The following is a 10,806-nucleotide window of genomic DNA, read 5'->3' as shown; positions in this document are numbered from 1 at the left end:
GGTGCTCCCAGTGCTGGAGCAAAGGTTTTCCTGTAGCCCATGACAAAGGCCATGACAAAGAAGATTGTTCCCTATGCAAATTGAAGAACCAAATCAGAGTAGATATCCACCCAGCAACCCACAGAGGACCTCACACTAGAGCAGGAGCAGTTGTCTTTATATCAACTAGGTAAGATTCAGGTGTTGATCTTAGCATGTTCTCCCAGGCAGTGGAAAGGCTAGACCCAGACCTATGGCATAGCTGTAAGGCTGATTTGCATTTTTCACATCTATGGGGATAAAATGACAAGGAACCTAAGAACAAAACTTATAGAAATGGTAAACAATAATAAGAGAGGAATGTGACTCATAACTAAGATAAAACCAGTAAGAGCTCTGAAGCAAGAAGAAGGTTAAAAAAGCTTTAAAAGGAGTGAGATTCAAAACATAAATTTGAGCTAAATTAAATATTTTGTGTTTAAAGCCCTCAGAGTAATCAAAATAACTTGAGGAATGTGAACAGGCAGAAGGAACCACACTAAAGAAACAAGCCATTGTAAACTGACATTTGTTGTGATCTTCCCTATTTAGATAGCCTTATATGACATTTATAAGTAGACTCAGTTACAAAGAAGACTGAAGGGTGACTTGACTTCATGGCTCTCTACAGCTTCCTGAGGAGGTGGAGAGGGAGGTGCTGATCTCCCTGCTGTCCAGTGTTAGGACACATGGGTGTGGTTCTAAGCTGCACCAGGGGAGGTTTAGACATTGGAATTATCTCCTTACCAAGACGGTGGTTAAAAAATGTCATAGGCCTCATAGAGAGGTGGTCAATGCCCAAAGTGTTTCTGTGTTAAAGAAGCAATTGGACAATGAGCTTAATAACCTTCTTTGACTTTTCAACAGTCCTGAAACTGTCAGGCAGTAAAACAAGATGATCACTTTAGATTCCTTCCAGCTGAAATATTCTATTCTATTCTATTCTATTCTATTCTATTCTATTCTATTCTATTCTATTCTATTCTATTTCTATAAAAACTGTACCTGGTATGAGTCCATTTTCTTTACAGTAAAGTAGTCCTACTTTCAAGTTATTTGGAAATTGCTACTAAAATAATTCCTTTCTCCAGTATCTGACCCATAGTCTCTGGTTTCCATAACCCTGATCCACCCTCAAAGGTATGAGAGTGCTGTATTCCGTTGTCCCATACCTAGTAGGCTACATTTCTGTGTGCCATTGTGTATGGTTTCTCTAGACATATAAGGCTCTTTTTGTTGCTTTCATATTCATTATAGGACTTTTGTCTCTTAAATTCTACCATTTCAATACTGTAATGTCACTAATTGCTTTCCATAGTTTCTTCAAGTTCTTTCTCTTCATGGTCAGATTAAAATCAGTGCAGTTTGTAGTGATGGATAGAAAAAAGTTACAGATGGTAGATCAGTTCAGACTGTGTACGCTCTCATTTATGCTGCAAGTTTTTTTTTTAAAGATTTTTAAAGATACATTTCTTATGGTGTCATGTGTTTTCAGATAATCCTCTGAATGTGGCAGAGGTGTGGATGGGGAACACCACTTCTGCCCCATTCCTAATCCACATTTAAGAGTATTTGCAAACAGATATTATTTCACAAGAAAAACAGATTAACAGATTGATTTATTTTCCCTCTTTCCAAGTGCTACTTTTAAACACAAAGAAGAAATAGGCATTTGGAAGCAAGAAAGCAGGAGAAGAATGAGGCTTCTGGGTCTCTGACCACTCTGCTTGTCAGAGAGCCGAGTCCTCGGAAGCCGGATAGCGTAATGAAATCTTCCTCTATGAAGGCGGGACGGCTCACAGGCGGCTTTATTCCAGGACGGTTTATTGAGGAACAGCAATTCAGGGAGCGAAGGGAAAACAACCACTCCGGGAGGGAGCTCGCTCTGAGAGCGCGCCGAACAGGGGGCGGAATCGGGATTATAACGGGGACAAGAGAGGGAGGGTCCAGGCATGAAGCGTTCAGTGAAGGAAGGCTTCGGGGGCAGAGTCAGGGTCGAGTGGCAGGGTTATAACCAATGAGGGTAAGGGGAAGGAGCGGCTTCAGGGAAGGAACCAATGGAGGTATAAAGAACAAAGAATTTTCTAGCACCAAGGGATGACAGACATACTGATTGATAACAGGGGAGGCAGGGAACTACACACCTGTCACCTCCCAGGGTAATTCGGGGGGACAGTTTCCCAAGTCCCCTCCCACATCTCCCCCGTTCTTGTTAATTAAATAAATATTTGCTAAAGTCTTGGTAAGCGTCTTTTTGAAGATGGTTAAGGCAACTGAAATCAGAAGGATAATTATGAAAATCCAAAAGAGTCCTTTTAAAATGGAGGCTGCCCACCCGGGAATGCCCCACTGCATCAATAGTTTGTGGACGGGGTCCACAGCCGAAGTTTCCGTTTTGATGTCCTGTACTTCGGTCCGGATCCGCTGGATGTTGGCTTGGATGGAAGTGCTCCGTGATGTTAAATTGAAGCAACACAATCCTTCGAAGTCCTCGCAGCTGTGGCCATGGGCGAGCAGCAGGAAATCAATAGCCGCTCTGTTTTGTAATGTGGCTTGCCTGGTGGTTTGCTGGTCTGCCAGAAGATCGGAGAGGGCGGCAGACGAGGCGTTGGCATGCTTGCTTATCCAACACTCCAGGTGAGAAAGCTCACCGAGGGCCTTAGCTGCTGCATACCATGGTAAAAAGATGGATACAGCGACCCTCTTTGTTTTTCCCCAATCGTAAATTTCGGAGTCACAATTTTCGTCGAATTGAGCATATGATCTTTTGGTGCGTGCCAATTGTCTTTCTTTTTTCCAATCTAGAATTTGAGTTCTGTTTGGAGTGAGGGTAGCAAGCTTGCCAAGGCTGCATGGGCCTCCCTGGAGCCGAGATGGAATTCCCGACCATACTCTGTCCCCACAGATAAGAAACATCCCCCTGGGCAATGTCTTGGGATGAGTGGATGAAACTGAAATCATCTGGCTAGTATAATTGCACCAGGTTTGGCTGTTATATTTTTTACTGATAGGTGTTACATCTTTCCGGTATGTGTTTTTGGCCAAGTCAATTCCGTGCCAATTTTGACTTGGCCTCCTATAATAGAATTTGACACAATATCTAGCTGTGGAGGACCCCAGTAAGTCCAATTCTTGGGGTTCCTCTTTGCTGTTGGGCAAAATTTTGGTCCACTCATCCCAAGTATCGACCGGGTTAGGCCTCCTACCCGTGGTTCGGAGCAGGTCGGAATTGGATACCGGCCAATCATCAGCTACCAAGGGGACCCCTACCAGGCAAGTGGACAGGGGATTGTCCACGTTGCCCATGGCCAGACATAGGTTATCCTGCTGCAAGGACTTTGCCAGCGTGATCCAGACGTTTTCTTTCGGCTGTGGTACCACCCAGCCATCTGCTACAGACAGCCACAGGAGGATGGAAAGCGTGGCTGCAACCAGCTGGGCGCAGTGGGACATCTTCTGTTGTTTCTTTTGGGTGAATGATGTTCTGGCAGCCATCCTAGTACTAAAATTAAACAAAACAATATTACCAACATACATTTGGTTCCCTCCCCTCCCCCAGCTCCCCCTTTTGGGTTAAAATAAAAATAACTTTCAGGACGGAGGGGTAAAGGGATGACGGGTTAGGTATGAGGGTAGAGGGAACGGCACAGGAGGGGATGGGGTGGCGGAAGTTGTTAAGTCTTGCAGAGGTAGGTATGTCCTTGTGATGAGGACCCGGGAGACGATGTTGGGTGGTCTTCCGGTCCTCTTCTTTTTTCTCCGTCGCCACGCCACTGCATTATCTGGTGGTGATTGTGATGGGGTCGCTGGGTTGCTCCTCGCTGGGGGGTCCGTGGTAGTGCTCTCCAGGTACGGTTTGACGTATTTTCCAGGAATCCATTTGGGACCCTGGGCTGTGGAAACACAAGCGTACCCTCTCCCCCACGTTATCAGAGGGTACGGCCCTGAGATGATTTTTGATTCTGGGTCTCTGATGAGGACTGGCGGACGCTCTTTCAAAACTGCCCTGGTGTTATTGCAAAAGTGTCTGAGTGCAGGGGGATTCGGCTCTCGGTCAGAACAATTTAAAAAATTAAGAACATAAAGTGCCTTGCATAATCTTTCAACTGGTGTCATGGCCAGAGCCGAATCGTGTTGTTGTTCTAGCAGCCTTTTTAACTCTTTGTGGGAGCGTTCCACTATTGCCTGTCCTGTGGGGTTATGGGGAATGCCGGTGGAATGGGCAATTCCCCATTGTTGTAGAAATTGTGCGAATCTTGTCGAGGTGAATCCAGGCCCATTGTCCGTTTTGATGGCTTTTGGGACTCCTAATGTGGCAAATGCCATGAATAGATGTTTGATGATATCTTTTGTTTTTTCACCAGTGTGGAGTGACGCGAACACGGCCCCAGAAAATGTATCTATGGACACATGCAGGTATTTCAGGCGGCCAAAAGGATTATAGTGAGTGATGTCTGTTTGCCACAGTTCCAATGCTGCCAACCCTCGGGGGTTTATCCCCGTTGGCAGCGGTGGAAGGGCGAAGGACTGACAGTTTGGGCATGTGGCTAGTATGGCTTTGGCTTGTTCTTTTGATATTTTAAATTGTCGGGCAAGGGCAGGTGCATTTTGATGGAAAAACGCATGGCTGAGCCTTGCCTGTGCAAAGATGTCTGGTAAGGTTAATGAAAGTGCAGGTGCAGAGTAATGAGATGTCATTGCAAGGAGGTCGGCCATCCGGTTCCCCTCTGCAATAGCTCCTGGCAGGTCTGTGTGAGCCCGGACATGCATAATATAATAGAGTTGCTCTCGGTGGGAGATCAGCCAGATTAATTCTGTGAGCAAATCGAATAACTGTTTGTTTTGAACTTCTTTGAGCAGGGCGTGTTCTGCCCGTTCTGCTACCCCGGCAACATAAGCCGAATCTGTTACCAGATTGAAAGGTTGCTGAAATTTTTTGAATGCTCTCACGACCGCAGCAAGTTCTGCGATCTGGGGGGAACCTTCAACCAGTTGGATGTCAGACTCCCACTTCTGACTCTCCGGGTCCTTCCAAGTGATCACCGATTTGTGGGATTTTCCCGACCCATCAGTGAATACCGTGAGAGCACCTTTAATAGGTGTTTTATTTTTGAATGACTTTGGGGCCAAATATAACGTGTCTTTGAATATTTTATGTTTAGGGTAATGAATGGAAATCTGTCCAGGGTAACTGTCTAAAGCAATTTGCAAACTTTCGTTTGTCTGAAGCAGGGATTCCAATTGTTCCAAATTAAGAGGTAGGTAAATGCACGCCGGGTCACACCCTGCGAGGGTCCGGAGGCGTTGTCTGGCCTTTATTATTATCCTAGCCATCAACTCTGCAGGAGTTGAAATAGTTTTCGCTGGCTGGTGCGGGAGAAACAGCCACTCAATGATAAGGAGTGGGTCCTTCCGCTCAGCGTCCCATTGAAAAAGCAGACCATGGAAGTTTGGGCACTTACCCAGGATGGCAAGGGTGACGGGAAGGAGCCGATCCACACGGTGGGCTTGACGGGATCGTATGGCCTCAGCGACTCTCTCCAGGGCTCCTTTGGCGGCAGGTGTTAGCTCGCGAGGGGAAGCTAGGTCGCCATCTCCTCGTAGCAGGTTGAAGAGCGGCGCCAGCTCCTCCGTGGTGAGTCCCAGGAGAGGTCGGATCCACGTGATGGTACCGCAGATCTGCTGGAGATCCCGCAGGGTCCGTGGGTCGTCTTTGACGGTGACAGATTGGGGCGCGACAGTCCTTCCCGTAATGTGAAAGCCTAAATACTTCCATGGCGCTGACAGCTGGATCTTTTCTTCGGCAATTTCAAACCCTGCAGCTTTAATGGCTTTAACAGTTTTGGAAAGTGTGATCTGCAGATAAGCTTGTGTTTCAGCGCAGATCAAGACATCATCCATATAATGCAGGATGATCGCTTCAGGGAACAGCTTTCTGATCGGCGAAAGCGCCTGGGCCACAAAAGTTTGGCAGAGCACCGGAGAATTTTTCATTCCCTGGGGCAAAGTGGCCCATTGGTACCTCTTATAAGGCTCCGCCCTATTGATGGAAGGAACGGAGAACGCGAATCTGGGGGCATCTCCGGGATACAATGGGATGTTGAAAAAACAGTCCTTGATGTCAATGACTGCGAGCTGCCAATCCCAGGGAAGCATGGAGGGTGAGGGAAGGCCAGGCTGCAGGGGGCCCATGTCCTCGATTACCTCATTGACCCTGCGCAGGTCTTGGAGCAGGCGCCATTTGTCTTTGCCAGGTTTTTTAATAACAAAGACAGGAGTGTTCCAGGGGCTGGTGGAGGGTATTAAATGCCCCAGGCGGACCTGCTCTTCTACTAATTCATGGAGCGCTTTTAATTTCTCCTCCACAAGGGGCCACTGGTCCACCCACACTGGAACATCGGTCTTCCAATTCAGCGGTGGGGAGGTGCGCTCCGCAGTGGCCCATACTAAAAATCCCATGCAGGGCTAGGGATATCGAGGCGGGCACCCCATTGGGACAAAACGTCCCTGCCTAATAACATGATGTTAGATGAAACAACAAAAGGCCGAATGGTGGCAATCTGTCCCTCAGGGCCCTCCACACTTACCAGGTGTTTGCTGCGCATGGAGTTGACAGCTCCTCCCACTCCGGAGATTGTGCCACAAGGAGGCACCAACTCCCAGTCGCGGGGCCACTTTGACCGGGGAATGATGGTGACGTCTGCCCCGGTGTCCGCCATCAGGTCCAGTTTGATGGACTTTCCCTGAAGCGATAAAACAGTCTCAATCATTGGTCTGGATTTGCAAACATTTTGTGTGAGGAAGACAAAATTGTCTTCCCCGGAGTCATGTCCAGCGAAATAGTCCTGTGCTGGTGGATCGGTGAGGTCGGCCACGTCGAGGAGGTACATGGCAGCGAAGGGGAGCCCCTTGGTGATGGTGCAAGGTGGTTGATGGCAGACGACTGAGACGGTGACCTCGGACCCCGGCTGAAAACACACCACTTCAGGAACGACGGTAACACGGTCTGGTGTGAGCCTGCAATCTCCGAGTATTAACACTGTTACCTCACAATTACGGTAAGGGGGTTCCAGGAACCCAGCGGGAACTCTCACCAGGTCCTCATCCTGGAGAGTCACAGTGATGGAGCTTTTGAGGACCCGGTGAGTGTCTGAATTTAAGTTGCGGGTTCTACGGAAGAGGCGGAGCCCGTCGTCGTGGCTCCGCCAACCCTCCGGAACTGTCCGCTGGGCCACCGGTCCTCCCGGATGGTGGGGAGGCCTGGGCGCTGTGAGGGGCCACTTGTTGTCCTTGCGCGGCCCCTCCCCGCGCTCCGCGACCCGTTTCCCGCCTGCTGATGGTAGGGCATCGGGTTCCTGGGTATTGGTCTTGGGGAGGGTGTGTACGAGTAGTGTGGTTGCTCCGGGGGCCAGTATGGGCAGTTGGCTTGTATGTGGCCCATCTGGCCACACCCGAAGCACCGGATGGTGTTCATCGTCAACATCGCCTCCCCAATCCCCTTACTTACTGCAAGGGCGACAGTGGTCTCGGTGGAGGCGGCTTTCGTGCAGGCCTCCACCATCTGTGCGATGGTGGGTTCGGGGTCTTGAGGTAAAGTCCTTAATATCTTCTTTGTCTCGGCTGTCGCGTTGGTCATGGCCATCTTTCTCAGGAGCTCTTCCCTCGCTGCAGGATGGTCTATCTGCCGGTCGATGGCCTCCCTCAGCCGGTCCACGAATTTTATGAAAGATTCCTCTGGGCCCTGGGTAATAGCTGAAAAGTTCTGGAGCGGGGTTTTCCCATCGGGGATTTTTAACAGTGCCGCTCGGCCAGCCTCCTTGATGTCATCTAGGACCTCCGTGGGTAACAGTATTTGGTCCTCTGGCTGGCTGAACTCCCCCTCCCCTGCCAGGGCTTCTATGGCTTCCTCTCCCTCTCCAATTGCCTCTGCTAAATTGTGTTTTTTCAGAAGAGGCTTGAGGAGCTTTCTCCATTGAATGTCCCACAATAAAAGCTCGGTGGGAGTGAGCAGGGACTTGGCAATATATTTAACGTCATGCTGGACCAATGTATGGCCCGAGAAAGCGAGGTCCAATACATTCTTAAAGAAAGGAGAGTCTCGACCATAGTCTTTGGCAGCCTTCCTCAGTTCTTTAATCTCCACATATGGGAGTTGCTCCCAGTGTGGCCGCTGCCCCCTGGTCCTCACCACAGGTGCTGCGAACGGCCCCAGATCTCTTGCGAATTCTAAATCCCCATCTTTAATTGCCTCTGCCCTGATCCGGGCCCACCCACCTCCCGGCCTAGGTGTGGGCCGGGGGCTGTCGCTGTCCTCATCCTCATCGGAGGATGAGGCAGGACGAGCAAGGGCTCGGACCTTCCCCTTGGCCGGTGGGCTTCGGTGGCATGAAGCCCGGCAGGCCAAGATGGCCTGCTTCCGGCCAGGCCGACTTCCGGTTCCGGTGGCGTGGGAACCAGAAGAGGCCTGAGGGGAGGCGTGGCCAGGCTTACCCACCGGGGCGTGGCCTTCCGGCAGGGGGTTCCCTCCCACCGGGGCGTGGCCTTCCTGCAGGCCGGTCCCTCCCACCGGGGGCCCACCCAGGGGTGTGGCCATGGGGGCTGGAGGGGCGGGTCCCGACGACGTAACAATCGACGCGGTGGTAGGGGCGGGACCCGACGCAGGGGCGGCACTCGACGGAGGTGGAGCCTGAGGGGGACTGGCAGGGGCCCGAAGGGAGTGAGGAGGTGGAGAGGAGGCGCCATTTTGTTCCTCGGTGGCGGGCTGCTCGGCCATGTGGCCGGCGCCATTTTGTGAGGTGTGGTGACAGAGATCAGGAATCGAATAACATGGTTTTAAACTGGGTACAGGGGTTTGAGGGCTTTGGGGACAGGAAAGAGTCGCACTGGGATGGCCAGTCCCAGGACGAGGAGAGGACAGAGTGGGGCGGGGAGCAGCAGGGAGACGGTAGCAGCCCTGTGCCTGGTTATGGCAGGATCTGCTGCCCGACCCACCCTTAGGGGAAACCGGGTTAGGAGTGGGGGGGGCGGAATGAGGGTTAGGAGAACCGGGAACCCAACTCTCACCCTTTTGTTTAAATAAAGTGTAAATAGAATGAAAAAGTGGAAAAAAATGCCCCACAGAAAAATTCCCCTTTACTTGTAATGCGTATAACAGTTTCCCAATATTTCCCCAGAAAATAAGAGAAGAAAAATCATCCCTGGAGGTGTCAGGGAAGTTATCGAAAATAAGATTAACAAAAGCCTTAAGGTCCCTCTTTTTAAAAGAAATGTTACCCAAAACAAGGGAGGATTTAACGTGGAGGTAAAAATCCCGCCGGGCAGGAGACAAGCGATTGCCCATTCTCACTGCAGAAAAAGGAAATCCCCAAAGAGACAAAGCGAGAAACGAAAAGGAAAAGAGACAGGGTCGGGTGCCAGACAGGGCACCAGGAACTCACCACAAAAAGACCGCTGTCAAAACGAAAAAGCCTCTGAGGGGGAGAGGAAGCGCTGCAGGTCTCGTCCCGTTCGGAGTCTGCTCCCAAACTCGAAGTCGAACCAGGACGAGGTGTCTGCAGCCCGCGAGTTAGGCGATCTTCTTCAACGAAGAGCAGCCGCTCGTGGAACTGGCGGCGAACGGCGCTTTTCGTCCTCGGGCAGCCGGATCACAGAGCCGATGCAGCCGAGGAGACGCTCTGCGGCTGACTCCTGAGAGGGGCCAGTCTGTTCGGGCGCCAGTTGAGGCTTCTGGGTCTCTGACCACTCTGCTTGTCAGAGAGCCGAGTCCTCGGAAGCCGGATAGCGTAATGAAATCTTCCTCTATGAAGGCGGGACGGCTCACAGGCGGCTTTATTCCAGGACGGTTTATTGAGGAACAGCAATTCAGGGAGCGAAGGGAAAACAACCACTCCGGGAGGGAGCTCGCTCTGAGAGCCTCGAACAGGGGGCGGAATCGGGATTATAACGGGGACAAGAGAGGGAGGGTCCAGGCATGAAGCGTTCAGTGAAGGAAGGCTTCGGGGGCAGAGTCAGGGTCGAGTGGCAGGGTTATAACCAATGAGGGTAAGGGGAAGGAGCGGCTTCAGGGAAGGAACCAATGGAGGTATAAAGAACAAAGAATTTTCTAGCACCAAGGGATGACAGACATACTGATTGATAACAGGGGAGGCAGGGAACTACACACCTGTCACCTCCCAGGGTAATTCGGGGGGACAGTTTCCCAAGTCCCCTCCCACAGAAGAATGATCAGATGCTTCTAAGCAGATTTGCCACTTGAATTTTCCATGTTGCACCCATTTCACAGCCATTCTTTGAAAACATTCACACTGTTTTGTGGGGCTGTAAACTGCCCAAAACTAAATAGAACTAAATGCTTTAGAACAAAGCAGGAGCTGGTCATTTCCTGCAATATCTAGTCTATCTCCTTCATGCCTGGAGCAAGGAATGAAGGAAGAAGGGAGGAATGTCATGGTAGAAGTTCCACAGTGCTGAAGTTCAGAATAAATCTGTCTCCTGGCAACTCTGCACATTTGCTTTCCCTTCCCTCTACCCTATGTTGTGGTACAGCAGAATACAAAGTCAGCAACAACTTTATATCTTCCTACTGAAAAAAAATCTGAATGCAAGACTGAGTAAATATAAAAGTGAATCAGAAAATGGAGTCTCTCCTGCCCAGACATCTCCATCCTTCCAGGCAAAAAGATGATGAAAATACTACTCCTGAATAATCATCTGCCTTTTAAATCTAGAGACTTGAGGAAGAGGAGAGATTCTAGTGTTGATGCCTGAACAGCACTCCTGCTGTATTGC

At 50.2% G+C, this 10,806-nt stretch overlaps 2 protein-coding genes across 2 annotated transcripts; both read right to left on the bottom strand.

Moving 5' to 3' along the window:
- Window positions 1-1,799: 1,799 nt before the first annotated feature.
- LOC146768759 (uncharacterized) lies at window positions 1,800-10,249 on the bottom strand. Its single transcript, XM_085558173.1, has 2 exons — window positions 9,456-10,249; window positions 1,800-3,520 (listed from the first exon to the last, which is right to left on the bottom strand). The coding sequence occupies exon 2, from the start codon at window positions 3,511-3,513 to the stop codon at window positions 2,155-2,157; it is 1,359 nt and encodes a 452-aa protein (XP_085414299.1). The 5' UTR covers window positions 3,514-3,520; window positions 9,456-10,249; the 3' UTR covers window positions 1,800-2,154.
- LOC146768760 (uncharacterized) lies at window positions 6,774-9,456 on the bottom strand. The gene is made up of 2 exons (XM_085558164.1): window positions 7,526-9,456; window positions 6,774-7,042 (listed from the first exon to the last, which is right to left on the bottom strand). The coding sequence occupies exons 1-2, from the start codon at window positions 9,356-9,358 to the stop codon at window positions 6,785-6,787; spliced, it is 2,091 nt and encodes a 696-aa protein (XP_085414290.1). The 5' UTR covers window positions 9,359-9,456; the 3' UTR covers window positions 6,774-6,784.
- Window positions 10,250-10,806: the final 557 nt, after the last annotated feature.

Source organism: Lonchura striata, chromosome 1 (genome assembly GCF_050655825.1).
Source record: "Lonchura striata isolate lonStrDom1 chromosome 1, ASM5065582v1, whole genome shotgun sequence".
Classification (NCBI taxonomy): Eukaryota; Metazoa; Chordata; class Aves; order Passeriformes; family Estrildidae; genus Lonchura; species Lonchura striata.
The sequence above is the reverse complement of the archived record's forward strand: the minus strand, read 5'-3'. Positions and strand labels throughout refer to the sequence as shown.

Bases quoted from the DNA above. Each gene is read 5' to 3' on its own strand.
- LOC146768760 (XM_085558164.1), bottom strand. From the start codon at position 9,358: ATGGGCAATCGCTTGTCTCCTGCCCGGCGGGATTTTTACCTCCACGTT. The intron at 7,043-7,525 runs GTAAGTAAGGGG...TAATACTCGGAG, and splicing joins AGACCACTGTCGCCCTTGCA to ATTGCAGGCTCACACCAGAC.
- LOC146768759 (XM_085558173.1), bottom strand. From the start codon at position 3,513: ATGGCTGCCAGAACATCATTCACCCAAAAGAAACAACAGAAGATGTCC.